General features: G+C 53.4%; 2 protein-coding genes and 2 long non-coding RNA genes across 6 annotated transcripts in view; 2 read left to right on the top strand and 2 right to left on the bottom strand.

Moving 5' to 3' along the window:
- The first annotated feature begins 1,978 nt into the window (after positions 1 to 1,978).
- On the top strand, positions 1,979 to 18,489 carry LOC127037569 (apoptosis-inducing factor 3-like). The gene is made up of 19 exons (XM_050929470.1): positions 1,979 to 2,118; positions 6,978 to 7,071; positions 7,634 to 7,743; positions 10,266 to 10,375; positions 11,229 to 11,273; positions 11,368 to 11,449; positions 11,610 to 11,722; positions 12,205 to 12,291; positions 12,756 to 12,847; positions 13,051 to 13,181; positions 13,841 to 13,956; positions 14,812 to 14,883; positions 15,219 to 15,282; positions 15,832 to 15,908; positions 15,997 to 16,114; positions 16,547 to 16,645; positions 17,111 to 17,186; positions 17,848 to 17,952; positions 18,084 to 18,489. The coding sequence occupies exons 2-19, from the start codon at positions 7,010 to 7,012 to the stop codon at positions 18,115 to 18,117; spliced, it is 1,593 nt and encodes a 530-aa protein (XP_050785427.1). The 5' UTR covers positions 1,979 to 2,118; positions 6,978 to 7,009; the 3' UTR covers positions 18,118 to 18,489.
- On the bottom strand, positions 14,542 to 15,899 carry LOC127037574 (uncharacterized). 2 transcript variants are annotated; one of them, XR_007770399.1, is made up of 2 exons: positions 15,803 to 15,899; positions 14,542 to 14,862 (listed from the first exon to the last, which is right to left on the bottom strand). It is a non-coding gene; the product is annotated as an uncharacterized LOC127037574 (long non-coding RNA). The 2 variants fall into 2 exon arrangements; XR_007770398.1 differs by lacking the exon at positions 15,803 to 15,899 and adding an exon at positions 15,673 to 15,783.
- LOC127037573 (uncharacterized) lies at positions 17,267 to 25,963 on the bottom strand. Of its 2 annotated transcripts, none has more exons than XR_007770397.1 (4): positions 25,912 to 25,963; positions 24,033 to 24,340; positions 22,556 to 22,720; positions 17,267 to 17,578 (listed from the first exon to the last, which is right to left on the bottom strand). It is a non-coding gene; the product is annotated as an uncharacterized LOC127037573 (long non-coding RNA). The 2 variants fall into 2 exon arrangements; XR_007770396.1 differs by having other exon boundaries at positions 24,033 to 24,337; positions 25,912 to 25,957.
- SERPINF2 (serpin family F member 2) overlaps positions 24,549 to 27,877 on the top strand; it is a 52,769-nt gene continuing 49,440 nt past the window's right edge. The window contains exon 1 of the mRNA XM_050929474.1: positions 24,549 to 24,558. The gene's annotated coding sequence lies outside the window, so the exon portion shown is untranslated. The remainder of the gene's footprint in view (positions 24,559 to 27,877) is intronic.

Below are 27,877 nucleotides of genomic sequence, written 5' to 3'. Positions count from 1 at the left end.
CGTCCCAACTGTAGTAGTTAAGCACTGGAATAAATTGCCTAGGAAGGCTGTGGAATCTCCATCGATCACGGACTCACAGATCGTGCCCACTCTTGGCCCTGTGTGGTCCGTGGGGGGGTGCCCCTTTTAGTGAGACAGCCCTTCTCGGGGGTCCACTCTCTCTTGGGGTCAGGCCCCTCCACCTCCTGGAGCCGCATCTCTCTGAGCCTTAGCACGTCTGTCTCTGCCGTGGGCCACCTCCAGGAGTCCACGCACTCTGGACCCCCTGGGCCTCTTCACCCCTGAAGGGGCTGATGCAACCCTGTTCTCTAGACCGGAGTGACTCTCAGCCAGCATAAAACAGGAGGGTTTATTGAGAGTTGAACACAGCACAGGAAACTCTCAGGGCCTCAGGCTTGGCCTCTCACAATAACAGCACATCCCAGTCTCCCTGCATCCAGGTGGGCTGTGCCTGCTTCCCCTCTCCAGCCGCCTCTGTCCATTGTCTTCTCTCCAGGGAAACAGGGTCGTAAACAGGAAGGCCTGAGTCCCCTCTCCTCGCAGCTCTCCTCTGGCTGGAACCAGCTGGTCAGGTCACCGGGGTCCTCTCTCTGCAGCCCATTGTCCTCCCACTGGCCAGAACCGGTTGTGTCTCCTGGGCTGGGGTCCCGAGTCCCTCCGCGGTTCTCTGTAACAACAAACTCCCTCTCCCCTCACCTCATTAAACCAGTAACACCCAGGTATATTGAGTCCCACCCCCTGTGCATGCAAACCCTGGAAAAGACAGAAAACCCCAAGAAAAAACCCCCACTTGGTCACACCATCACTGGGAATTTTTAAGAGCGGGTTAGATAAATACCTGTCAGGGATGGTCTAGACAGTATTTGGTCCCGCCATGAGTGCAGGGGACTGGACTAGATGACCTCTCAAGGTCCCTTCCAGTCCTATGATTCTACGCTTATCTGCCCAGAGCCTCCAGATGCCAGCAGAGGATCAGATGGAGTCTGCAGTGTACGACACATGCCTCCCTTTTTCCTGCTCATGGCCCTACACTGATGGGTGGGGCATGTGATGGGTCATAGGTGGAAAGTAGTCCCTGTAGGGCCCAGTATCTGGGTTGTGGTTATCAGAAACATTCTGCTGGAAACTTTGGCTTTTGCAAGTTAAAGGCTTGGGGACACGTTATCTCAGAAAGAGAGGCAAACAGTTTTCTATTCCCTCTTCCCCGCGGGTAACTGCTACACCAAAGTCATACTAGTGCACAGCCTAGTCTGCAGCTGGCATGGTGGAGTATGTGGCATATTGGTGCCCAAACTCTCCCTCAGCTCTTCACTGAACACCAATCACCCAGAGCAAGGGGTCTCATCCAGGCAGAGGCAGCACTTTGTCGCTAGTGCTTGCTGGTCAGATTGTCAGAGGTGCTGGACACCTGAGACTCTCATTACATTCAAGGAGAGCTCGCAGAGGTTCAGTGCTTCTGGAAAATCAGACTGCATGGTTATAGGTGCCATACAAATACCTCAGATACCGACAGCTTGCCAAGCAAAGTCCTGGTAATACAGTCCTAGAGTCTATGAGTCTATGAATGTACTGTGCTGGGCCTTTGCAAAGGCTCAGAAAGAGGCTAACATGACCCCAGGAGATGGAGAGAAATTGCATTTGTACAGTCTTGTTTTCTGAACTATTTTGTATACGATGAAATATCAAGATTTTATACCATCCACCTCCCCAGCTAGCCAATAAGCCTTTGTACTTCAGTTAGCACTTTTCATCCTCAGGTAAATTAATTTAATTAGCCACAGAAGCAGAATAATTGTAGAAATTGGACTTGAACTCTCGCTCAGCCATTCCCCCACAACCTTCCCCCTCATGACCTATTACAGCAATGACACACTCCAGCCTTCCCAAAGGGGGAGGAGCATAATGCTTGGTTGCCAGGATACAGATCTCTTGTGACTTGTGACTGACAGGGATATTGTGTAAGTTGTTGAGAGCCACAACCCAGATGTGCCTTGGCTGCAGGAGACAGAGACAGACTTGTCTCTCTTGAGAAGTGAATGCCTCAGTTCCACACACCAGGTGCAATACAGGAGGCTGCAATTTCTCGGTTCTGGTGAGAAAAAACACTTCTGGGATCATGTGAGTATTTATAATGCCTTTCTGTAGGTAAATAGAAATGACATCCGTGTTGGGTGGGTGTTCCATTGCCAGGCTTTTGAGGCAGATGTTGCAGGAGTTAAATTGTTGTTCCCGTACGAGTTAGTTGCACCTCTTTTTGCGGTGAATCAATCTGCTTCTGTTTATGTTTCATCTCCCTTGATGCACCAACCACAGACCTCACTTTGAAGCAGCTTCGCTGCCTGCTCCAGGGACTATTCCCCGGAGGAAAAACATTGATCTATTCTCACAGGCCTCTGCTATCTGCTCTCTGTCTCTCGTTTACTGATTAGCAAGACTAAACAGCCAAGGCTCCTAAGTACTGCTGCGCAAAAAATAATAACCAAAACTTTTTTTTAACTGAAAAATGAATATTTGGGTTGACTGAAACATTTTACAAATTTCTGCAAGTTGTGCCAAATTGTTTGCCCCCTCCAGTCCAAACATCTTGATTCTACATTTTCAGAATAAAACTTTTCTTCTATTCAAAATTACTTTTTGTTTTGAATTTTGCTTCAATTGTATTCCAAAAAGTAAAATATATATATATATATATATATGAAACAAAACAAAATGAATTGTCGAACCAGAATTAAATTTTCAACATTTTTTGTTTCAATGACAGATGCTTGTTTTGGACCAACCCAAATGTCAGTTTGTATCAATGTTTCAGGTCAGCTACAAAACTGAACAATCAGTTATTCTCCCAGCTCTGCTCCTAGGTTCCTTTCAGGCTGTAAGCCCTGTCTGGTTATATTGTGCACAGCTGTTGCCGGCAGATAACTGCCTGAGGCCAAGCAACAGCGGGGGGTCCGTCGCCTGGTGTGCGGTGCCAATAAACACACCAAGGTGGAGAAGCAAACCAAGTTGATTTGAGATCTCAAAGCGGTGCAGGGAGATTGACTCAGATCAAGCACACCTAAAACAAGCAGTCTGTTCCTTTATATCCATGAGAACTTTTCTCACTGACTAGCAATCCCCCGTTTCCCCTCCCTCCTCCTCCTTCCTCCCCCTGTAGCAATTACGTAAGCGCAGGTGCATTAAGTAATCTTGGCCGCGGCAGCTCGTTAGTAAGTTTTCCTTCTGCAAGTTATCTTGTCCTTCTGCTAAAGGTGCACAGGCCTCATTATTTCTGCTTTAGACCAGCTAGAACTGTTGCAACTGATAACGGCTGTTACACCTGGCCTTTTAGGTCGATTAAAGTTCAAACATGGAGGGACTCTTGTCTGCTGAGGCCTAAAACCAGGAAGGCTCCATACTCTTGTGGCCTTTCACCCTCCCGAGTTACGTAGGGTTATGCTTAGTGACACCAACACAGCCAAGGTCACTGTTTGCGCTAAACAACTAATACGTGACACAGGTGCGACCCTTCTACTTAGACCAACTACTGCAGCAGTCTTGGGGTTGTGTTGATTGTGCTGTAATCACTTGCCCTTTTGTGCTCCCTGCTTCCTCTCCTCCACAGTCACAGATAGAATTGTATCTTATTTACGAAGGAGGTGGGCATGTCTAATGTCCTCTTCCAAGCCAAAACTCAGAACCAGTACTTCATCTTCATCCTCATCCTCCTTCACCTACCAGCTCTTTTTGAAACCTTGTCGTCCTTTGGCTTCCCTGACTCTGCCCTCTCTTGGTCACTCTTTCAGTGTGGCCTTCAGAGGCTCCTCCTCATCTACCTGCTGACTTTCTGTGGGACCTTCACAACAAGGCTGCATCCTTGGACCCCTTCTCTACTTTATCTCCCTCTACACCTTAAGCCCATCTGCATACAGATTCAACTACCACATCTATGCTGACAGCTACCTCTCTACTCCCAAGCTGTCTCCTTCTGTTCAAACTAAAATCTCCGCCTGTCTCACTGACTGCTCCTTGCAGATGTCTAGCTCTCATCTCAATCTCAGTTTGGCTAAACCAGAGTTCCTAATCTTTCCCCCCGCCCCAGCTTTTCAAGCAGTCACCACTACCTCCTTGTTTAATCACTGTGGACAGCTGGGAAGCTAAATGTTCTAAGTCCTTATTCCCCTGTTTCTCCCAGACTTTTGGAATCTTCCTTGAACGCTCTGTAGTCCACCTGCTCCCTACCATCCATGCACTCCAGATCTGGTTGCTCCCTTTCCTCCTTCCAGCAGCCAGAAGGCGAGGATATGGCATACCACCCTAAGTTCTGCAGGAAGACATCCTGATTTTTGCAGCAAACTGGAAATGCATCAGAAGTCTAAAATATATAGAAAAACTTCCACAAAGATGCATTTCATAAAACAATGAATGCTATTATGCAGTAGGATCATGCAATTAAAATTAATTTTCTGGATATTGTTCTACGAATGTCCCACCACCACAGAATTTCCAGTTTGCTAAAGGCCTGAGGGGGCCTTGTGACAAATTTTAGTTTCCATGTGTCACAGAATTCAGTGGGCTGTGACACAAACTACATGGAGCCCTCATCGTACCCCCTGCAAGCAACGGAGTAAATAGAGAAATTCCAGTGCTCAGCATCAGTCTGTACCACTTGCTTAAGACAGAAGGATGTGCAGGAGCAGACTGGCTAATTCTGGATTTGCTGGCCCATTGCCATCCGACAGCTAACATGAGGGCTTTCAGCCTGCTGTGGTAACAGAGGGAGCATTCCCACTGCAATGGCTTGCAGAGCCAGCTACATCCTGGCTCCAAATGCAGTTAGCTGGCCTCACTGCATTCAGTGAATCAGCAAAGCCCAGACAGGCTGCAGTAGCTTGGTTTGCTCTGTGCCCTCCCCGTGGCTCATGCGAATTGTAGGAAATTACCCAAGGGAATGGCCCCCCCAGTCAAAGGTGTGGGCATGGGCAGGTGAGAGGGCATCATGGACACCAGTGATGCTGGGGGCCTCTACGCTTCAGAAGGGTGTATCTGGGCCCCAGCCAGAGCAGCATTTCTGAGGGTCCTAGGCCTTGTCAAGTGCGAGTGACCAGAACTGAGCGAGTCAGGCTGTGTGTCCCAGGAGCAAGGCACAGACAGAGCAGCAGCTGCTGCAGAGTTTCTTACCTGGAGTGCTTGTTTGCAGCAAAGGGTAGCACCAGATGCTTCCTGCTGGCTGAACGTGGATGATGCTGTGTCTGGTGGGCTGGGAGAGGGGGTGAGTCCCCTGCCCTGTTGCTCCCAGGCCCTCATTCCCATCACCCAGTGGCTGGGTGAGCTCCACTCTGCCGTGCTCACGGAGGCCTGGCTTTCTCACAGTTCCAGGTACCCACCCTCTGTCTGTACCATCACCTCAGGCTGTGAGCGAGGCCTCAGCCTTGCCCCTCCCCACCCGCCAGGGCTGAGGCACTGGCCCGTCTCACCTAGGCTCTCATCCCAGCTGTCTCTGCCAAGTGCAATGAAGCTTTCTGGGCGCCGGACTTGGAGTCTGCCTGCACTGGGCCCAGAACTGGGGCTCTGCTTGCTCCAGGCTGTCGAGCCAAGGCACTGCTGCTCAGAACAGCGGGGCCTGCAGTACTGGCCCCTCTCTTCCCAGTGCTGGGTTTACAATGGCACCAGTGGCGTCATTGAGCTGGGCCCACACTCAGAAGGGGCCCTGGCCTGCTCCCTTTGCATTGTGCTGAGACCCCACCAGCCCGCTGGCTCCTCCCTGACCATCCCTTGCTCCTTTCTGCCTCCTGGCCAGACCCCAGTGCAGCTCCGGTGCTAGGCAGTCTCTGCTTCCCACCACCTGTGGGGCCCCGCCTGTCTCCCCAGAGCTAAGCCGCCTGGGACTGGTGCAGAAGTCTGGCCAGTCTCACCAGTTGGGCTGGGGGGTGGGGAGGGAGCATGGCTTGGCTGGGCCCCTCCAGGCAAGTCAGTCCTGAGGGAGCCCAGCCAGGACAGGCCCTGCCTGGCTGATCTTGCCACGCCTGAGGGGCTGGAGCAATTCCCCATCCCGGGAACAGACTTGGCTGAGCTGCCCTCTCAGCCCGGCAGAAAGTGTCACCTCCCAGCAGGGCTGGTGAGTGCAGCCGGGAGGCAGGGCATGGGGGTGTGGGTCTGTGGGAAGTGTTGGGGGTTCTGGGCTGTGAATGGGGCAGGGAGGATCTGTGTGTGTTGGGGCACTGGGGAGTGGGGATTCTGTGTGGGGTGCTGGGTAGTTGTAGTGGGGCTGTGGGCAGGGGGGCGCTGGGCAGGGGTGGTGTGCTCCAGGGTGCTGTGCATTTGTGGGAGGATTGGGCAGGGGCACTGGGCATAGCGAGTTCAAGGGAGCTCTGGCTATAGGGAGTTGGGGGGTGTTGGCAGGGGGCAGTGTGGCATGGCATGGGCCCACCCCCGACAGGAAGGGGCAGGCTGGCAGCAAAGGGCCGGGCAGGACACGCTGCATCTGGCAAATGCTGGTTCGTAAATAGTGCCCTTGCACGGGGCTGGGCGGAACGGGGCCACCCTGCGCCAGGCTCCATTGCCCCTATGGGGGCCCGCAAAAGGTTAATCCTGCCCTGGGGGCAGGGCCAGGGAGCAGGGAGATTTGCTGAGCACTGGCTTTAGGAGACCTGTGGGGTTCTGGTGCATTGGTGGGGGAAGGTGTAACAGAGGGTGGGAGGGGAACAAGGCCTGGCTTCCAGCCCAAAGGGCCCATGGCTGCAGTTGTGGTGTCACACTCCTAGGGTGCACCATCAGGCTGAGACAGGTCTGCAATCTGCCAGGCGGCCTAGAGAACATTCCCAAAGTCACTCTGGGGCCTGTGTCTTCATGCTAAGCTGCATCGTTACATGGTGATGAGGCCATAACACAGATGTCACGTCAGCAACTCTGAGAGCAAAATGACCGAGCAGCAGCCTTCCAAGAATGCTCTGCTGCAGCACCCCATTCCCATCCCTGACTCCTCTCTGCTCCGTTTTCAGCCAGCCAGCTGCTGAGACGGGCGCCCACAAGCATGGACACTGAAGACAGCGTCACAGAGCAGGTCTGCCAGGAGGCAGACATCCAGGATGGCGAGTGAGTGTCAGATCGTAGCAGGCTGGGGGATTGTGAAAGGCCAGTTCCCATCACCAGCGCTTGCTGACAGACCTGACCCAGGCTCCCTCCACCTGAACTCAGCCCAACCTCTGTGTGACACCTGGTAACCCCCCAGCCCCACCCGCATCCCCTGCTGGCACCCTGCATTAGCGCAGGGGGAAAGCGGGTCCGGCCTCAGCAAAGTGGCCCCAAGAGGTGGGTGTGCTGGGGGCTTCTGTTTCTGCTCTGCTTCTCAGCAACAAGGCTTCATTTATTCCTAAGAGGCAGCTTGTCTGGTGCTCCTGTCACCCAGGACGGGGAGGCAGGTTAGGAAGAAGCCAGCCTCACAAAAGGCCACTGAGAGAGGCTGTAGGGGACCCGGGGGCAAAGAAACACCAGCCCCACTGCCGGGGTTATTGGAGGCTCTCGTGGCACAAGCAAGGAGTCCGGTATGGCAGCCTTCTCTTCCAGCTGCCCCCGGGTGGCCTGATTCTGATCCCGCTGCCCCATGGTGGCCTCACGGTCCAGGCGCGCCATTTTGGCTTGTGTTTGTCTCCTGCAGGCTGCGGGAGGTGGAGGTTGCAGGCCACAAAGTGTTGCTGGTGAGGAGTAAGATGGAGTTCAGTGCTGTGGGGAGCAAGTGCACACACGCAGGAGCCTCTCTCAGCAAAGGTACAACCCGGCGCGTATCCCCAGCTTCCAGGCAAAGCTCAGTCCACGGGCAAAGGCAGGGAAGAGGTGGTGGTGTCAAAGGAGACACTGTGCAGAAAGAGGATGGGCAGCTTCTCTCCAGGAGCTGCCACTTGGCTAATGCTTCTGCCTAGCAGGCTGAGCGTCTCTCTCACTGCACCTCTGAGCGAAAGGGCAAGGGAAGCCCACACTGTCACCCCCAAGGCAGGGACAGCCCTGCCCCCCGTGGGAAGTGGGCCAGGATTCAACTGCTTTCCAGGGGGCTGCCTTGTCTCAAGTCACTGCTCTGGCCAAGCGCCCCCTGTTGGACACTCACCAGACTGTTGTGTTTGACTCCCTCCCCACACATACCAGGGTGCCTGAAAGCAGGGGTTCTCACAAGAAATTTGTTGGTGGCCTCAGAGTGCAGCCACCAGCTATGGCTGGTGGCCGCTTTGACATGTTTTCCTAAAATACTCAATTAACTTTAGGAAAAATACATATGCACATATACATGTCCAAATCAATGTTATTGATTTATGTGGGTTCTTTTTGCAGACTCAATATAAAAATAATGTACTATTTTCTCTGTTCTTTACTGGACCTAAACAGAACAGAAACAAATAATGTGTTTTGCATGTTCTTGTCCCTTTCTGTTGTTGTTTCGTTTGCTTTTTGTGGCTGCTTATTTTTTTAAGACTTGCTAGATAGTAAGTCTGTTTCTGTGAAAAGTGATATTAGTATTTTGTTAATATCACTTTTCACATCAGCAGACTTGCTGGCTAGCAGGGAGGTAGTGAAAAGTGATATTAACAAACAAACGTATATCACTTTTCACAACAGACTTACTCAGCCCTGGCAAGCTGGTGGACAAATTAAACCCTGGATGGGGAGGTGGGTAGCTGAGGGTCAGGGGCAATGAGGGGAGCCCTTCAGCTGCACAGCCAGGGACTGGGGCCAGAGGATGCAGAGGGGCCAGGGGTGATGCTGGGGGAGGGGGAGGCAAGCTTGGGGCTGGCGAGCTTGGGGCCGGCAGTCACTGTCACATGGTTGGGGGCTGGATTGCGTGGCCCCGTGGCTGGAGTCTGAAACCCTGCAGCTGGGGGTCAGAGCACACTGCTGCACTACCAGAGCCCAGGGTCAGAGAAGGCAACAGGTTGGGGGTGGAGGGTGAGTCTGGGGCCAGGATCAGGGATCAAACCTGTGGCCAGGGGATGGAGCCTGCCGCCACATGGCTGAAACCTGTCGCCCACCAGCCCAAATCTGAAGCCCAAACCCCACTGCTTGCCTGCTCCTCCAGCGTTTGTGGCTCCAGAGGGGGACAGGGTCCACCCCCTGCTGGCAGCCCTGGGGGAGAGGCCACTGCTTTGCCCCCATCACCACCCAGGAGGCCACGGCCACACGAAAAGCCCCTGGTGGCCACATTTGAGAAACGCTGCTTTAATGCCTCCCTTCTTCTGAGTAGGCTGCAGCACTGACTCTGTTTGGCTTCTCAGGCTCACTTCCTGGGCACAGACTGGGTCCATGTGGTACCCTTCACAGGAGTGGGACCTCATGTCTGGCAACTTTAGGACCTCCCAGGACCATTGCTGACCCTTCTCCCACTCTTTTCAAGAGCTCCCACCTTGTGGGCACTCTGGTTCACAGCTTACCCTTTTAGAGACGTGCCAATGGATGCAAACAGACACCTTTGCACAGGGATTTTGGAAAACAATCACTCGTTACTGGGCTAAACAGTTACACCAGCATGCCATTTCCTGCCTCAGTTTCCTCACCACTCTCAAGCATTCTGTGGGAACTGGGCAGTCTCCAAAGGAGTCCAGGGTCTTTCCTCTCTCCATACCCTCCTGCACATGGCTTCTCCTCCAGAACATAGAGTTGCTCTCTCTATGCCCTACAAGCAGTGGCTTTCTACACCCTGAAATGCCCTGTGAGAGGGCCTTCTCTTTATAATGTCAGTCCCTTTTGTCAGCTGACCTCCAATCAGCTTGAATTCCCCACCACCAGGTGATCAGTTGCCTTGTTACCAGCCCATCAGGCAAACTGGTGTTTCTGGGCAGTAGTCAGCTCACTGACCTAGGGGACCTCCACTTGAATAGAAGACCTAACAGTTTAACAACCCACCATTGTTAGTCCTGTGTCAACACCTCTGGAAATTTCAGCCCAAGATGAAGGTAAAAAGATGGCAGAGGAACCAGACCAGCCTTGCAATCCAAATGGAGTTTGCAGTTTAGTCTAGATACATGTAGAGTCCATAATATCAATCAGAATTCATAAGTTGTACACAGGATTCCCTAAATGATCTCACCCCATACAGTACTTCTCAAGGATAGTGAAGAGGTACACAGCGCTGCTTCGCAACACCCAGTGAGGTGAACTAGAATCCTGAACCCAGTTTGCAGAAGTGAACAATTTACCCATGGTACATCACATCACAGTCCAAGCTGGGAATAGACTCCAGGAGTCCTGACAAGAAGTTCTGTTCTACACATTAGACAACACTTCCCTTGGTGTGTGACTTGCAGGAGTCTTGGCGGGTAACAGGCTGCGCTGTCCCTGGCATGGTGCCTGCTTCAGTATCAGAACTGGAGACATTGAGGAGTACCCAACTCTGGACTGTCTTCCCTGCTTCAAGGTGACATTATCCTTGTTACTTTCCATTCTACATCCCAGCTTGTTCTGTCTGCTCTGTATTTGCTCCCCTTTTTGCCTCATCCATGACAGTACCTGCCACTCTACACCCAGCCTGGGCCTGGCCTCACCAGTGATTCTGTGGAAGTGTTAGAATTCTCTTCCCTGGCCACCGCTCTCCACAGTGGTTACCGAAGAACTGGTTTTCGGGACCATTTGGCTCTAGGACCTGAATGCCTTTTCAGAAGCCTTGTTAGGCCCCTTGCCCCCACATTGCCTAGTAGTGCTTTTGAAAGGAAGAGGGATTCTCACAACGCTCTGAAGACAAAGCATGTAATACTTCTGTAAGTGCTAGCAGTGTCTGTCTGAGCTGCTTTGGCATTGAAAGGTGCCTAAAGGTCACTCTGAGCTTGTCAGGTGGAGCGCGGTGTTCTGTGAGCTCGGATCATCAGCTGGATAGAAGAGTCCAAATGTGACCTGCACAAACCCACCCTCCGCAGAGGGGCACTCACTCTCTTCACAAGAGTGAAACACAGGACCATGCAGCAGGCTCTCTTTTGCCCTTAGGGCTGCTCTAGCTTTTTGCCTTTGAGAGACTCCTTAGGCCAAAGGCCCTGGGTTGCTGCTTTGGCATCAGGTTGCCTTATTAGTTCCACATCCTCATCGTGCCATCACTGAAGATCAGCCCCCCTCCAGTGCCCACCCTCCTCCTTAGTGCCACTTGACCCCAGAGTAACACAGGCTTTGGTAGCAGTCAGCTCCTGCAGGACACACACACTCCAAAACAAAGACGACTCCGTAAATTCCCAGCAGCCTCAGCTATGCACTGAAATCCCACTCTTCTTCGGTCTTTGCAGGTGCGAGTGGAAGACGGGAAGGTACTTATTACTGCAAAAAAAAAGGTACTGACCTCACCTGCTCTCAGTGAGTAACCACAGCAAAGGTGGTCCAGGGACCAGTTACCATTGTTCGAATTTCTTCTTTTCTTTCTGTCAGGACCTTGAAAGTGACCGAAAGCTGAAGGCCATGAGTGAGCGATGCAGGAGCAATGAGAACACAATGCTGCTCCTGGGTGGAGGTCAGTGAATCAGTAGACAAGGTCTGAACACACGCACCTGTGCTTTGGTCGTGTAGTTTGTATGTCAGCCCTTTGGGCACATGCTGGGTCTGCTGGTCTCTTCGCCAGGGGCTTGCTCCTCCTCGTGCCAGAATGGGTGAGACTCATGTTTCTCTCACAGGTGCAGCTGCACTGGTCTGTGCAGAAACACTTCGGCAGGAAGGCTTTACAGGCAGGATCGTCATGGTAACCAAAGAAAAGCATGTCCCGTATGACAGGACCCAACTGAGCAAGGTTTGTGCATGGCCAGAGCTTCTCTTAGAACTGTAATTGAAGGGATGGGCTGGGGAGGGTCGGGGGAAGGACAGGAATTAGTAAAAGCTTCAGTCAGAGAACCACAGTCAGAGCGCCAGCTGCCTCAGCAGAGCCCAGTTAGCCAGGGCTGTGAGCAGAGCCTGGTTATAGGACGGTTACATTGTTTAGCAAATGTCCCTGACCCACTCCCTACAGCGCCTCCTCGTGGAACAGGCTTGGACAGCAGTTCTGAGCCTGTGATCTTACCCCATTCCCTGCAGCCCCCTCCTGCTATAGACGTAGTTGGCTTGGGGGGAGGGCAGTTCGATTTACTCATAAGAGAACACATGGCCCAGTGTGAACATTTCCCATAAGGAAACTCCAGGAGTCCAGATTGCAGTGCAGGTGCTGTTAACCTCTTGAACAGTGCGATTGGCTTTGTGGAGCTGCTCCTCATTCCTGTTGCTTTGCTTTACTTCCAGGCAATGGATAAGACATTAGAGAGCATTTACCTGAGGCAGCAGGACTTCTTTGAGGCTCATGGCATTGACGTTTGGACTGACAAAGAGGTGAAGGAGCGGCAGCCACTCACCTTTATCAAACCATTAGTGCTTGTCCCTAACGCTGGCCTGGGAGCAGGGGACCATTGCTGCAGAATACCGTCACTCTCCTCTAGACTGGTGGGTCTATTAGTCACTACGCCTGGGCGCACACAGTGCACGTTGGGAGTCACAAACCACCATCAGGTTTACCTGCGGGGCACTGCTGTACATGTGGGTAAGCTAGTGGCAGAGAGGCAGCAGGCGCATGGGAGGGAGATGACTTTAGAAGGGGGCATATGGCACACTGGAGGCTTGGGATGGGTGAGTTCCAAACTGGGAACCGGAACGTTCTCCCACCTTGTATTTGGGTGCAAAGAGCAGACTGGGGTGGGGGCACACGGTGCCTGTGTGGCTATGCACTACGTGTACTTAGCCACGCTGTGGAACGGAGCAGTGAGCTGAACACTGCCTGGTGCCCTTCCTTGCTGCAGGTGGTGTCTGTAGACACGCAGGGGCAGAAAGCCCACTTCCAGGATGGGGCCTTCCAGCGGTACGACCAGCTCCTCATTGCAACAGGCAGCAGGTGAGCAAGCAAGGCAGCCATGTGTTTGCTCAGCATAGGGAGCCTTCGGGGGGGAAGAGTGCAGCGGGACTTTGACCTCTTCAGTGAGGTCAGCTCCCGAAGCCACTGGGTGGGGTACATCACCGTGCTCGCAGGGGGAGGGGGCAGGCACAGCTGCCTTTTAATAAGCACGGCAACTGTAACTGAAGTCTCCTCTCCCACAGCCCCAGGCAGCTCCAGTGCCCCGGCTCAGACCTGGAGAACGTGTGTTCCCTGCAAACCCCAGAGGATGCTAACAGGATTCTTCACCTAGCAACTGGCAAGAGGGTGGTGATTCTAGGTGCTTCATTCATTGGTACGAGACTGGCGTAGCAGCTGCCTGACTGCACGCAGCGAGTCAGAATAGGAGTGGGGTCAGATCACTAATTGTAAGCCGAGCCTTGAAATCTATTTTCACTGTGTGTGCTGATTAACCACAGGCCATTTGCCAAGAGTGGCTGCGATGCTCACTGGTGGGTGACCACTCCATGCTGTTCTGGGCTGTGCATTACTCTGGGGGGGGGGGTGCCCCACCCGAAGCTGTTCCTCTGGAAGCACTAAAAACTGCAAAAAGCACTTGGACCTGGAGGAAGGGGATTTATTTTATGGCGGTGTCACTTCATCCTTCAGGAGTGCAGGCTGCCTCATTCAGCACCATCTAGGAGAGTGGGGAAGGTTTGCTGTGCCCTGGGGAGGCAAACAGGCCTGAAGTGCAGCTAGTGGGGTGCATAGGGGGATGGAGAAGTCTTTGCCCTTCGTGGTACTTGGATCCCTGATGAATTCCAGAAAGATTCAGGATACTAGAGACTGATACTTGTATAAAAGCAGGCAGCAGGGGCAGTATCTCTGACACACTTTCCACCCCCATGGGTAAGTGGTTTCCAGCTTCATCCCTATTTCCAGAGAGAAGTTTGGTGCCAGGGGGTGGGGGGGTACTTGTGCCAATTCCACTTCAGATGTGTCCATTGTGTGCAGGGATGGAGGTTGCTGCCTTCCTTTCAGACAAGTCTAGTGCCATCTGCGTGGTGGAAAGAGAGGAATTCCCCTTCCAGGCAGTGCTGGGGCCTCAGGTTGGAGGTGTTGCCATGAAGGTATAGTGATGTGCCGAATCTTTGTTTATTCTTTCTAATGTAAGGTTCCACATGCCAGTAACACATTTGAACATTTTTAGAAGGTCTCTTTCTAGAAGTCTGTAATATAGAACTAAACTATGGTTGTATGTAAAGTAAATAAGGTTTTTAAATGTTTAAGAAGCTTCATTTAAAATTAAATTAAAATGCAGAGCCCCCCGGCCCAGTGGCCAGGCCCCAGGCAGTGTGAGTGACGCTGAAGGCACGCGTGCCATAGGTTGCCTACCCAGGTATAGTTAATAGTGGACAGAGAATGCACACAGATCCAAGTGGTGAGCAAGCCTACACTGACCTTGAGTGCTGCACACGCAGTCACACAGCGAGTGCAAACCTCCTGCCTACTCTGTGCCCGCGACACAACACTTACCCCTCCCTAGCCACCTTGCACACAGCGCACCAGCTTGGACAGCTGTGCCCCATGTGCACACACATGGGCTATTCCCAGCCATCCCTCCCTAGCCACACTGGTCTTGTCTCATCCCCTCTCAGTTCTGGCCGATTTGCATGCCACACATGCTCATGTCTCCCCCAAGCTAATAGTCCCACCTTATGTGCTGAGCACAGACTGGGGGCCCAGAAGGCAGTGTGGCCGTTCCTCCATCAGCTGTAGGAGATGCTAGCTCTCTGATCCACAGGACCCACTTGGAGAGGTGGGGTGATACTCAGAGAACCCTAGTGGGCAAAGCTGGCCAGTGGCCCAGCTATCTGCCGGGGTTTCTGGAAGGGAAGGAATGTGTAACTGTTGAATTAATCAGGGATAGAACATTGATGAGAAAAGCTATTTTGGGCTGGGGTAATTCCTCTTCCTTGTTTCAGATGCTGCAGAATAAAAGCGTGAAATTCTACATGAAGGCTGAAATCTCTGAGCTGCGAGGAGATAACAGAAAGGTTACAAAGTCCTTAACACCAGCTCCGCACCTGGACTGCTCCCAAAATTTGCTTCCAAGCTGGGCCTATACCATTCCACTCCCATCCCATGTTCCTTCCACAGGCCATGTAATCTCCAGTTTCCCAGGACTCTAAAGTCTACACTTGTATTACATAGACAGGCACTAGCTTGCTCTCCACTGCCCCTAGGATCAGTCTCCTGGGCCCAGAAACATGAATTGGGTGGTCCAGGGGCTGGGGAAGCAAAGTACCATAGCAAGGGCAGGCTGGGGGTGGTTCTAGGGGGAGGAGGTTCTGAGGCAGCATCTCACTGAATGGTGTTGCCTCTTTCCTAGGTTACAGAGGCTGTTTTGGCCAGTGGAGAAAAGCTACCTGCAGATGTTGTGGTGGTGGGAATAGGTAAGAAACTAACCAGTAAACTTTGCTTCATATAGACCCCGTCCGTATCTATGCTGCCCCTCACCTTCCAGGACCTCTGCATATCCAAAAGAGCTGGGCTGGCTCACATTCCAAAACTAACCCCAGGAGAATAATTACTCGCTCTACCCTGTCCCCAACCAACTCCAGCCCCCGAGATACCTGAGCAGGACATGCTTGTGACTTGATTGCCTCACATTCTCCCTTCCTGTAGTGCTGCTCCAGGAATCCCCCCCGGGATCCGTTCTTACACCCATTGCGCCCGTTACCAAAATACCTGGTCCTGCTTAGAGCTGGTGTTTGATTACCCCTCTTCAAGCTCAACCAGCCCCCAGCCTGTACCCCTCATGCAGCTCTCATTGTCACCCTCACCTGCATATGCTGCTGTTTGTTCTTACTGTGCTTTGCCCAACTCCAGCCCATGCTGGATTGAATGATACTTAAACAGCTGTGCTCCCTCCTGCACTGGCCTGCATGAGCTTTCTTCACTCTCCTGTCACACCTCTTGTGTTTCTCCGTCTTTCCCCAAAGGGGTCACCGCCAACTCAGGTTTCCTGAAGGACACTTCAATTGCTATGGACCGTGGAGGCACCATCCTGGTGGATTTGGTGTGTAAGTTCCTGCGAGGCGTGCACACATCACATTTAAGGTGCCGTGCATGCTAGGTCACTAATCACCCCCCTTCTCCCCTCTTAGTTCATGCAAACCAATGTCCCAAGAGTCTTCGCTGCTGGTGATGTGACTTCATTTCCAGTCACCCTCTTCGGTGAAACAACCGCCACCATCCGTCACTGGCAGATAGCACAAGCTCATGGTGAGGAACAGCAGCAGCATTAGCACCATCTGTGTCTGCCTCCCTTCCCAATACAGCTGGAAAAACAGGCTTGAGAAATGGTCACTCAAGGTTGTGAGGCCTGTGCCTTGGGCAAGTGGGCTCCAGGACATGCAGAGCCACTACCTATGCACCAAAGCAGCTCCACTGACCAGCCCACATGCCCTGCAATGGGGCCAGCTATGCCCAAAGGGGGGAGGGAGGGGAAGGGGCTACACACGCAGAGGTAGGTAGCTGGTGCTGCCAGCCCAAGTCAGTAATTGGAAGCAATATCCCACTTCCCACCTTGAGCCAGGACAGGCGACAGGCTTCACGATGAGAAAGCTGATGAGCCTGAAGTTTTAAAAGTCTCCCATGAAAGTATCTTCTGGAAACATACATTCTCCCCTCTTGGGGTTTTCTGGGTCATTTCAGGTCACATTGCTGCTTTAAACATGCTGAAGAAGCAGAAGGCCTTGCACACTGTTCCTTTCTTTTGGACCTCCCTGCTTGGAAAAAGCATCCGCTATGCAGGTGAGAGGGGAGCAGAAAAGCTGGGACAACCATCCTTCCCCACCCCATACCTGTGCAAAGCTAGGTGCTCAGATACTGCAGGGATGGGGACCTTATAAGCACCCAGACAGATGTATGAACCATTCTCAAAGTCAATCAGAGAGAGTGAGGGTGAGAAGTCCCCCAAGCCCCTTCTTTAATTTGGGGAAGCTACAGCTGAAAGCAGAAAACCCAGTGTCAAGTCATAGACCAGGAAATTAGGGTCAGAGGTCATATCCCCAGGGCCCTGGGGACAAGGGTCACTCTCTCTCACCTTGGCCACAGCCAGAGCCCTAACTGCATGGAGCATGCAGCCCAGGTACCGCCTCAGGGTCCTTCCCCCCGTCTACTGAGCTGTCTTCCCCCCACCCACTCACCTGCAGTTATTTGAGCTTAAGGGGCATGGTGGCAGCTGCCCAGACCCCACTGCATCTTCTGTGTTTGCAGGCTATGGGAAAGGATACACAGAGACTGTTGTGAAGGGAAATCTGGAGCAGCTGAAGTTCTTGGTCTTTTACATCAAGTGAGTGAATCCGTAGCCCAATTAGCTTGGAACTCTTGGCAAGTCAGAGCCAGACCCAGCCGGTGTATCTGCCAAGAATGCAGCAGCAATGTCCATGGTGCTCGGGGGAACAGCCTGTATGCACCTCTTGGGATGGTGCTTGGCAGTACCACAGGGGGCACGCTCCACGCTACCCTTCCAAGGGTGTGCACAACAGGGCTGCTGTCCATCCAGCTTCTGCATGCTGGGGCAGGGGCAGGGGCAGGGGCATGCACAGGAGGGAGGAACAGGCCACTAGAGAAGAAGATTGACAGATCTTTCAACAGTCTCCTTGGTTTATGGAAAAGCTTCCTTTTGAGGTTCAATATTAAAACTATAGGGTGCCAGGATTCAGAGACTGAGGCACATCAGCCCTGGAGAGAGGAAGGGAAAAGCAGGAAGTGGGATAGCATCTGTTTTCACTCTACTCAACTCTTAACTCATTCAGCACTTATCCCCTGTGGGCACTAGGCGGTGACAGTGGAGGCTGTCCATGGCCCGTGGGGAGACCAGCTCAGAGCCCATCCGAATAAAGCTGGCTCTAGACTGGCTCAGTCCCCTGAGCTCTGAGAGGCTGCAGTGCTCTGGCACTCAGGGGGCTGGAGGGGAGCGTAACTTATTTGCTGAGGCTTTTCTCTTTCAGAGATGATTATGTGATTGCAGTTGCCAGCCTGAACTTTGACCCCATGGTCTCTCTGGTAGCCGAGGTCATGTACTCTGGCAGACAAATCTCAAAAGCAGAGGCCCAGTGAGTAACTCAACTGACCCACTAAGTTCATGCCCCACAAGGTTGCTGCTGCCTCGTTAGCATCAGCCCTGCCTGGGCCAGAGCACTCAGTCACAAGCAGGCCTTCCTCAGGGTCCTTTCTTCTGTTGCAGGTCCTCTGATACAACCTGGATGAAGCAAGCCTAATGCGAGACTGCCTGGGGGCTCAGTACACCCCCGCAGGCATAGACATTACCCATACCCCTGTCCTCCCACTTAGGAGAAATAAAAACCAGCATGAAATGGAGCAGGAGCCCTGCTTTTCATGTCTGCAATCACAACCACAGCATCCCTTCTCTTTACTTGGGGACAGCAACCCAGAAAGTTTATTGAGGGTGGGGGGAGAGGAGAAGAGAAGTGCTGGATCAACCAGACATAACTTGTCCTCTCTTCTGCAGAGGGGAAACCGTTGGGCTGAAGAGCAGGCTACCCCAGAGTCCTGGAACTCAGCTGAATGGGGGTCATGGCCAGGGTCTGAGCAAACAGGGGAAGCTCATATCCCAACCATTCCATCAGTCTGACGGCTCGATTTTAAAAAATGCCCATGAATATCGGGCAGTAAAACAGAAGAGGTCATGGAGACTAGTAGCGCATCTAAGAGCAAAGCAGGAAGAGGTGGCACCTTTTCTCCAGCAAGGGGAGCTGTAGCCTAGAGAAAAGTCTTTCACACAACTAGAATCTAGCCCCACACTCTGTCAAAGAACTGAAGTGTAATGCATTATCACTAATACTGCACCCCCAGGAGTTAATGGGCACACAGCAACTCAGATGACATTAAATGTTTCCTAGGCTGAGGCCTGCTACAATAGCATCGCTTAGGAAGCTTAAATATTGCATTAGTTTCCTCAGTGTTTCCTGCCTCTAGTGCAGGGGTCGGCAACCTTCCCGAAGTGCTGTGCCGAGTCTTCAGTTATTCACTTAATTTAAGGTTTCACGTGCCAGTAACACATTTTAATGTTTTTTAAAAGGTCTCTTTCTATGAGTCTACCATACATAACTACACTATTGTTCTTTGTAAAAGTAAATAAGGTTTTTTAAATGTTTAAGAAGCCTCATTTAAAATTAAATTAAAATACAGAGCCACCCAGACCGGTGGCCAGGATCCAGGCAGTGTGAGTGCCACTGAAAATCAGCTCAAGTGCCATAGGTTGCCTACCGCTGCTCTACAGGAACAGCCAGATGGTGCAGGAAGTGCTCTGTGCCTGAGGGAAGAGTTACAGAATCTCCTGTGCCCAAACTGGCTGGTAGGTGCTGCTTTCCACAGGCAATATAATGATGCACCGAGTCGTTGGTGGTCACATGGCAGTTTGCAGAGTAGAGTCAAGCCATGCACGCTGGTCAAGTTCCACTTTGGGCAACTGCATTCTGCTAGCCTAAAAATCACCCTGGCTTTAACTGGATAGAGCATTCAATCACTTTCTGGCCTAAGCTGCCTCAGTGTGGTAGTAGCTGTTGTGTTCCTCCCCAGATACAGCTGCATTTTAGCAGTGGGAAAAGTAGTTGTGTGGTTTGCAGAGCACAATAGACTCCTGCATGATGATAGGGGCACTAAAAATGGTAAAATTTAACTGTGCTAAACCATGTGGTGATAACACAGGGGCCAGGGGAAGTGGGAAGAGTTGTCCTATGATTTGTGGCACCTTTTATTTGTCAGCACCTGACATTTCAAGAGCATGTCTGGCCTTACAATACAGAACACCCAGGCAGCTGCAACAGAAAGGACTGACTATGGATCAAGGGCACAGAGGCTCCCCACCATGGTCCACCATGGTCCCCTAACAATGATTGAAGATCAAATAAATTCAGCGCTGGCCTGACAATCTCCAACCCCAAACCAGCTGAGTTCGGGACTAGGAGGCGCTTAGCCTGAAGACCATCCATGGACAGACTCCAGCAGTCAGGAAACTCTGTATTAATGTAAGCTGAGACTGAAATGCCTGGAACTGAGCCATTTACAAAACACCTGCTGCTGCCTGTACTGGTCCCAGACCAAAACAAGTAGCCCCAGGCAGAGGAAGGCAGCCTTCCACCACACAGCATTACTGCCAAAGACACATTGGAGGAATAACCCTTTTGCCATAGCCTGGCAGACCACTTTACAACAGCACAGCCTCCTAGCAGTGAGAGCCCCACCTGTCTCCACCTTCAGCTGGCCTGCCTGGAAGCTCAGTCTGGCTCCTCTAAGAGCTTATTGTGCCACTGAAGCTTTTTTCAACCCTGTGACCATCAGTCATGTAGCAGCATCCTTTGGTGAACATGCTTCATAACCCATGGGTTCCAACTTACAGCCTGGATGAACATAAATCCAGCCAGGGAGCAGGGGGGAGTTGGTTCCTAAATCAGGCCAGTTTCTCTTCTCCTCCCACACTTGCAAGGTGAGGAGAAACCAGTCTGGCAGGTTCTGCTGAGAAGAGGCTACACCTGTGCTTTCTAGCCTCCATGTGAGGGCCACTCCCTGGGAAAGTCTCTGTGATCACTGCCCAGCCCATGCCACCTTCAGTCTAGCACGCTTGCTGGAAAGCAGCGCCTCCAGGCTGCTTCTGCTGCAGGGAGTGGGTCCCTCCTCCAGAGGAAAGCAGCTTGCACTTGGTCAGGGACCAGCCAAGCCCTTGCCAAGAGCACCACCTGAAGTGCCTGGAGAGATGATGGGACATAGGGTGGAGTGTTCATTCTTTTCCCCCTGGAACCAGCATCTTGTGAGGGACAGCCAGGGCCTGCCCCACACATATGGTAGTGTGTTAGGGGGTTGCATTCCTACAGGACCCCCTCAATAAAATGGAGTGGGAGGAATGTGGTGACTGCTTGTGTGTTGGGTTCTTCTGACAATAGCTAAATAGCCTGGGGAATGTGGGATCAATTAGTGTTCCCCAATCAGGCACCACAGAACAGGTAGGTGCCCTGTGTCTGTTGCTGGAACGTCATTGGTTGGATGACAGTGCTCAGCGTTAGTCACAGCGAACAGGTGGGCACATGAACGGGAAGCTCTCTGAAGCATGTAGTGGAGAATCCCTGTGCCTGGAGATAGGGCTGTCTAGTCTGGAAAGAAGAATGAGAGTGCTATAGCTTCACCATCACAGCTGCTGAGAAGGTAGCGGTTCTCTGCTCCCATCGGGGAAGGAACTGACATGCATGTGGTCATGACACAAGGGCAGTATCATGGCTGCCCCAAGTAACCCATGGAACTCACTGCTGCAGGGTGAGGCAGTCATAACATGTACAGCAAAAGCAACTCTGGCCACACATAATCAGGCAGGGGCAAGAAGAAAACTCCCCTCTCCCTGCCATGCACCCCCATGCCCTGTACCATAGTGATGCATGGTCTTTAGTGACCATTACCTTCCTCTGCCATATACAGCTCTGCTCAGGTCTGGGGCCAGGCTGGTTGTCCTTAGCAACTACAGTCCCCCCCATTTGCAGCACAGAGCAGCCCCAGAAAGCAGCCTGCCATCTCCACATCACTGCTGGAGAACACTAAAGTACTGGTTTTCAGCCTTATTTGCAGACCCCCAAAAAGTTTCAAATGGAGCTGCAGACCCCTTTGGAAATCTTAAGACAGCGTACAGCTCCCCAAGAGTCCAAGGATCACTGCCCTACTGGGGGCTGGCAGCACATCCCTGAGAGCCCAGCTAACTCCTATCCAAGAAACCCCCATTACCTAGCAGGACAGCACAGCTGTGTGAACTCGCAAATCAGGGGATGAGGAAGAACAGCTCAGGAGAAGCCTGGAGTGTGGTTTCAGCAGCCCTTTGCTGACTAAACCCATCACAGTTGGCGTGAAATGGACCCCTGCTTGGCAGCTATAGTAGAGGCCAAACTGTCCTCATCAGTCCAGGTCAAGGAAGTCTCCCATACTGCCCCTAGCAATTAGGCCCCAAGGCTGTAACCAGCACAGAAAGTTGGTTTAGTCAGGTGTCCATTAGCAAATTAGAATATGAGGTTCTACCAAGTCACCCAGGGGTAGCCCAGGTCTTCTGGGTGAGCCAAAGTGCACTTCCTCCTGTGACTAGAAGCAGGTTACAAGTCCAAATTGCTGGTGAGGTGAAGGCTGCAAAGATAATCAGCCAGAAAGAAGCAGAAGGGCCCAAGCCCAGGTCTAACAGCAGTAGGTGGCATGGAAGAGGTGGCAACTTTTCCTGCATGTTTTAATATTAGGCATCAGGCTCTCATTTCCCATGGAAGCCTATGGAGGGTGGAGAGCTGTTAGACACCACATCCCATTTCTCCAAGGTGAGAGCTCCCAGTCCAGTTGAGACCTTCACCATGTCCCTCTACTCTAGACATTTAATGGTTCAAACATGACCTCTGTACATCAAGGACAACTTGTTTAGGACTTTTTTGCAGGCCTTCCCATTAAGCAGGGTGCAAGCACTCTAGCATGGAGACATACTTACTCCCCTTTATGTTCAACCTACACTCCCCCAGCCTCAGAGTATCCACTGGAGACTTTTCCCGAGTATCTCACTACCCAAGGGCTCTGCTTTCAGTACAGCTTTCAGAGCAGGATCAAGGAGGGCTCTTCATAGTCCGGCAAGGTGGTCATCCCTCAGGCCACTAAGTGGTTAATCCAAATTAGTTGAAAACTCACCCATCCTGCTCTCCCAATGCGTGCATCCAGCTGACATCAGACAACCCAAGTGACAAGACGAGAGTGGCTACATTCAACAGTTCTTCAACTGGCAGCTTTAGCTACTAGACGGACGTAAAGCTTGCCACTGAAGAACTGGTGCTAGTTAGCCAGCAGCGCAGGCAGCTGAGGAGGAAGCAAACAAGTCAGAACCAGTACTCAACACTTAGAAGTGAAATCAAGTAATCCAGGAACTAGAACTCAAGATTCTTACACCAATGGATGGCAGTGCTTGGTACTTCCCTTCCTGACAAACCCTCTAACCACACAGCCCATACAGAAACCCTTCCTCCCATCATGGCACCCACTGAGTGCATTTTCCCTACCACTGTTGCTCCTGGCACAGAGGGTCCTTGCTTAGAGGAGTCTTATGTGAGACTAAAAACTGGAGAGGGTATAATTGAGGGATTCCTAAGATTGCAACTGACAGAGGTTTCACTCCTACAGGAGAATCTGCCACACGGGCTTGTGGTTATGCCACCTGTGCTTTACCAATCCCAAGAGCACCAAGGATGGAGTTGCTGGGAGCTCCTGGCTATGTTTGACCAGGTGCCAGGTGTGACCTAAACTCCTCCCCAAAATTGGCACCAGCTGGTGCATTTGCTCTTATGCACAAAAGAAATTCAACAAGACTGGCTGGGTGCATGCTAGTGGTGTGCAAAGAATGAAGGCATCTGTGTGACGGAGATTAGATGGCTCATTATTATGAGAGCCTTATAAAAGACTCAGAGGAGAGTTTGGTGTATTGACTAAGGCTGTGCCCCCCAGCCAGAGACATGGCAGGTTTAGGGCTACCCCAAAGCAGGCAATAAAGCATTTCCCAACTGCCCCCCTAGACTGATGCCAGAAACTCAGCCTGCCAAGGAAGATGCTTCAGCACCCAGCATTCCTGCTGCCAAGTTACCACCACGGGAATTGAAAGACTCTTAAGCTTTTGAGAACCTGAGTAATCCAGCATATTAGCCACCCAGGGGACATCATCACCCAGCTTCCTGGGCTGGCCCTGAACTACGAGAACTTCCAGTCCAAAGATGGAACTTTCTATGAATCAAGTGACTGGACCTCCTGAGGTGCTAGCCCAGCCAGAGAGAGCAGGGTCAGGGAGAGAGAAGTGTCTTATTTTGTCAAGAGGTCCCAGGCATCAAGTCTATGGGATATCTGGAGACCCTTTCCTTTTCACAGTGCGTTTGTGTGGTGAGGGCAGCAGTGTGAACAGAACACCATGACCCAGGACAAGCCATTAACTCACACCAAGTCCAATGGCACAGAGACTTCAAGGGGCTGCAGAGGAAGCCCCAGGGAAGTCTGTGCACTGGCAGTGACAGAACCTGTCTAGGACATAGGCTCTTGGGGACTACACAGATGGCATCACAGACTGAAGACTCATCCTGAGGGGGTGGGAACATCTATCCTGCAGCAAGGCTTCTGCCACACTTACCAGAGCACAAGGCTGCTATCGTGCAAGCTGCGGTGATCACAGAGTAAGGCCCAACTCTTCCGTACAGGCTGCTCTGGCCCAGCCAAGATGCCAAACATTCCACTCATGCCTGGTACATATGGTATAAATTCCATCCCAGTCTGCCGGCCCCTTCATGTCTGAACTTTGTTCCAAGTGCTGAGCTCCACCCCCTCCTTTCTTCCAGCATGGGGCTTGAATGCATGAATCAGCATGAAAGGAAAAGGCCCTCTCCATGCCCCAGCTCCAGCCAAAAGCAGAGTCCTTGAGATGGAGGAGCTGCCAGACTGCTGAGTGGGAGACAGAGAAGGGACGTAAATAGTGCACAAAAGAATAATGTCTCTATACAGAGCATATGTCTATCTCAGGCATTCACTCTTCCCCCGAAACCCCTGCATGGGGCATGAAATGTCAGTGTTAGTCTGACAGTTAGACATGTCCCTGGAACCACCAAGCAGAGGATAAACTTTATCTCAAGGCTTTGCCCCTAATGCTTTGTTCCGATCTAGTGACAGAAAAATCTCCAGTAATGTGCACGAGACTGGTTGCAAGATGTCCCTTCTGTTTGAGTCTGCAGCAGGGTGGACCCTGAAGGTCCCCCCAGTGCACTCCCTCCAGCTGGTCCCTAGAGGATACCATTACAGCTTTTCTGAGAGGGGGTGTGGGAAGCTGATGGCCACTAGCATAATGCCTACTCTTCACTTCTAGCGATAGGGAACTTCACTCCAGGAACTGGGTCTTCACCGCCCTCCGGATCTCTTCAAGAGATCCGCTCTTTAACTTGGGAATCGCCCAGCCTTGAGGAGTCTCGCTCTTCTCCCTAGGGCAATCCACGCACCACCAGCCACTAGTGTAACATGGATGGCAGCAGCCAGTGAGATTATCGATTAGGAGCCAGACAGGCGGCAACAGGAAAGCCAAGAACAAGAGACTGAATCCAGCAGCCTCCAGTACACCCAAACACCCCCCCCCCGGACTGCGCACAGTGGGCAGCTCCTCTGGGGCTGCCCTGTAGCCAAGGGCACTTCCCAGGCTGCGCCACAACAGGGAGAGGTTGGAAATCACACGAGCCTTGACCCAACCCAGACCTCTGGCTCGGACCAAGGCTCAAGCCCTCATCCCCCACGGAGCACGAGGAGTGAAAGGTTCGGTCTCCACCTACCCTCAGTGCCGCGGGGCTCATGCACCCACCCAACGGGGCAGGAAGCGAGCCAAGAGCCCTGAACCTCCCAACTCAGGGCGGCCTGACCCGAACCAGGACTGAGCTCCTGAGACAGCCAACGCCAAGAGCCGATCAACTGCGTGTGCTGCTGACTAAAGCAACATCTGCCCCACCCAGCGGCTGCCAGGGAAGCGGAGCTGCTCGCAGCTCCCCGGCCTGTCTGAGAAGCCACGGAGCAGTCTAGATACTGGGGAGGGGCGGAGCCCCCCAGGTGGCCTGGTCCCGTCCCAGCAGCCAACCCCCGCCGCACCGACTCCAGGGCCAAGGCCGAAGTTCGGGGCCGCGGCAGGAAGGTGACCTTCCCCTGCGGGCGCCCCCGGGCAGAGGGGCTGGCCGGGGGGAGGGTGGCGCTGCTAGAAGTTTCCAAGTCGTCCTCCCCCGCCCCCGTGTTGAAACCCTAAACTGCAGCTTGCATAAGCAGGGGCGGCTGCCTCCCCCCACCCCTTACATAACACCGCCCGGGGCAGCGGCCGAGCGCGCCCCAGCCCGCGGCGCCCCCACCCCGGGAAGGGGGCAGACCCCCACCCAGCCGTGCCCGAGCCCCGTGGCGGGCTGAGGGGCCCAGCCAGGTCCCCCACCTCCCGGCCGGGCGCCCGCCCTGAGCGGCTTCCCCGACCGGGCCAGTCCGCCGACACCCACCTGCCCCACAGCCGGCAGCTCCGTCCCGCCCAGCCAGCCGCCCGCACTCACCGGCTCCTGGCTCTGATCAGCTGGCGGCGTCGTGACGCAGCCACCCACCGGCTCCTCCGGCGGCCAATCACCGCCCGCCGTTGGCAGGGGTAACCCCGCCCTTGTGAGACCACCCATTGCACCATGGCCGCCCCATCCCCGCCCCGCTTCTGATTGGCACTTTGGAAAGCCAATCAGAGGGTGGAAGACCTGCCAGTCCCTCTCGTCATCCAGCAACTTGACCAATGGACTAAGAGCATCCACCTCCTGCCCCGCCTCCGTAACCGAACAGACACTAGCATCAGGTTCATCCAATCAGCAGTGCAGAGCTAACTTAGGAACTCTCTGGACACCGCCCTGAAGTGGAGCATGTCGGGAAGTGTAGTTGGCGCGGCAGACGCGATCCCATCATGCATCGCGCGCTGTGAGTTGGCATTTTCAGTGGAGAGAAATTGGGGAGGGGAGGGGTGCGGCCTCTTAAAGGAACAGAGACCGCTGTCGTACCCAGCCCCAGGGAGCGTCCTGCGGCCTTGCACCCCAGCTACTCCCCCCGACCCAGCAGCTCCTATGGCTCTGCCACCCACCAGGGCCCTAGCACTGCTACCCAGCCCCCCTTGCCCAGGCACCCGCTCCAGCCCCCAGCTCTGCCCCCCGCCAGGGCACCCCAGGCAGCCCCCCCAACCCCAGTACTGTCACCCCCTCTCCCCCTGGTCCTGCCCCAGGCACCCTGCTAACCAGGTCCCAGCCAGGGCACCCCAGGCACCCACCCCAACCCCCAACTCTGCCCCCCGCCAGGGCACCCCAGGCACCCACTCCAACCCCCAGGCAGCCCCCCCAACACCCACCAGACCCCAGCACTGTCACCCTCTCTCCCCCTGATCCTGCCCCAGGCACCCTGCTAACCAGGTCCCAGCCAGGGCACCCCAGGCACCCACCCCAACCCCCAACTCTGCCCCCCGCCAGGGCACCCCAGACACCCACAACAACCCCCAGGCAGCCCCCCCAACACCCACCAGACCCCAGCACTGTCACCCCCTCTCCCCCTGGTCCTGCCCCAGGCACCCTGCTAACCAGGTCCCAGCCAGGGCACCCCAGGCACCCACCCCAACCTGCAACTCTGCCTCCAGCCAGGGCACCCCAGGCGCCCACACCAACCCCTAGGCAGCCCCCACCCACCCTGGTCCTGCCCCAGGCACCCTGCTAACCAGGCCCCAGCACTGCCCCCAGCCAGGGCACCCCAGGCACCCACCCCAAACCCCAGCACTGCCCCCAGGCAGCCGCTCCACAACACCCATCAGACCCCAGCACTGCTCCCCCACCCCATGCACCCTGCTAATCAAGCCCCAGCACTGCTGCACCCCAAGCACCTTACCAACCAAGCCCTAGTACTGCCCTGCCTGACCCTGGGCACACACCGCCCAACCAGGGCACACATCCCAACTGCACTCCAAACTTCAGCAATCCCCTCCCCAGGATATCAGAATCACATCAGGGGTATATCTGGAACAGATGGCCTTCTGGTTAATACTTCACTGTCTAGGACTGGCTGGTGAAGGGAGCAGTGGGAGAGGGGGAAAGAGCAAGGAGCTGAAGGAAATTTGGAAAGAAGTCAAGGATCATAGAAAAATAGGGCCAGTATCTTGTCACTTTCCTGAGGCAAGTGCAGGCACATGTGGACGGGGGCCCTTCTCTGTAAGAATAGGCCCCAGGGCACAACCACAAAATAAACAGCATGTAGGAGTGAGGTGCATGGAACCCAGTAGCACTGAGCCACCTAGGACAGTCTGAGCTTCCCCACAGCCCTGCACTGTTGGTACCAGAGAAAATATTGGTCTGTGACCCATGACCTGAGCCTGCCCCTCTGAGAAGAGCTGGGTGTAGAATTTGCAGGATTAGGCATCTGCCAACTGCACTGCCCCCACAGCAGTCAGCAAAG

The sequence above is a fragment of the Gopherus flavomarginatus genome, chromosome 19 (genome assembly GCF_025201925.1).
Source record: "Gopherus flavomarginatus isolate rGopFla2 chromosome 19, rGopFla2.mat.asm, whole genome shotgun sequence".
Lineage (NCBI taxonomy): Eukaryota > Metazoa > Chordata > Testudines > Testudinidae > Gopherus > Gopherus flavomarginatus.
This window is presented reverse-complemented; position numbering and strand designations above follow the sequence as displayed.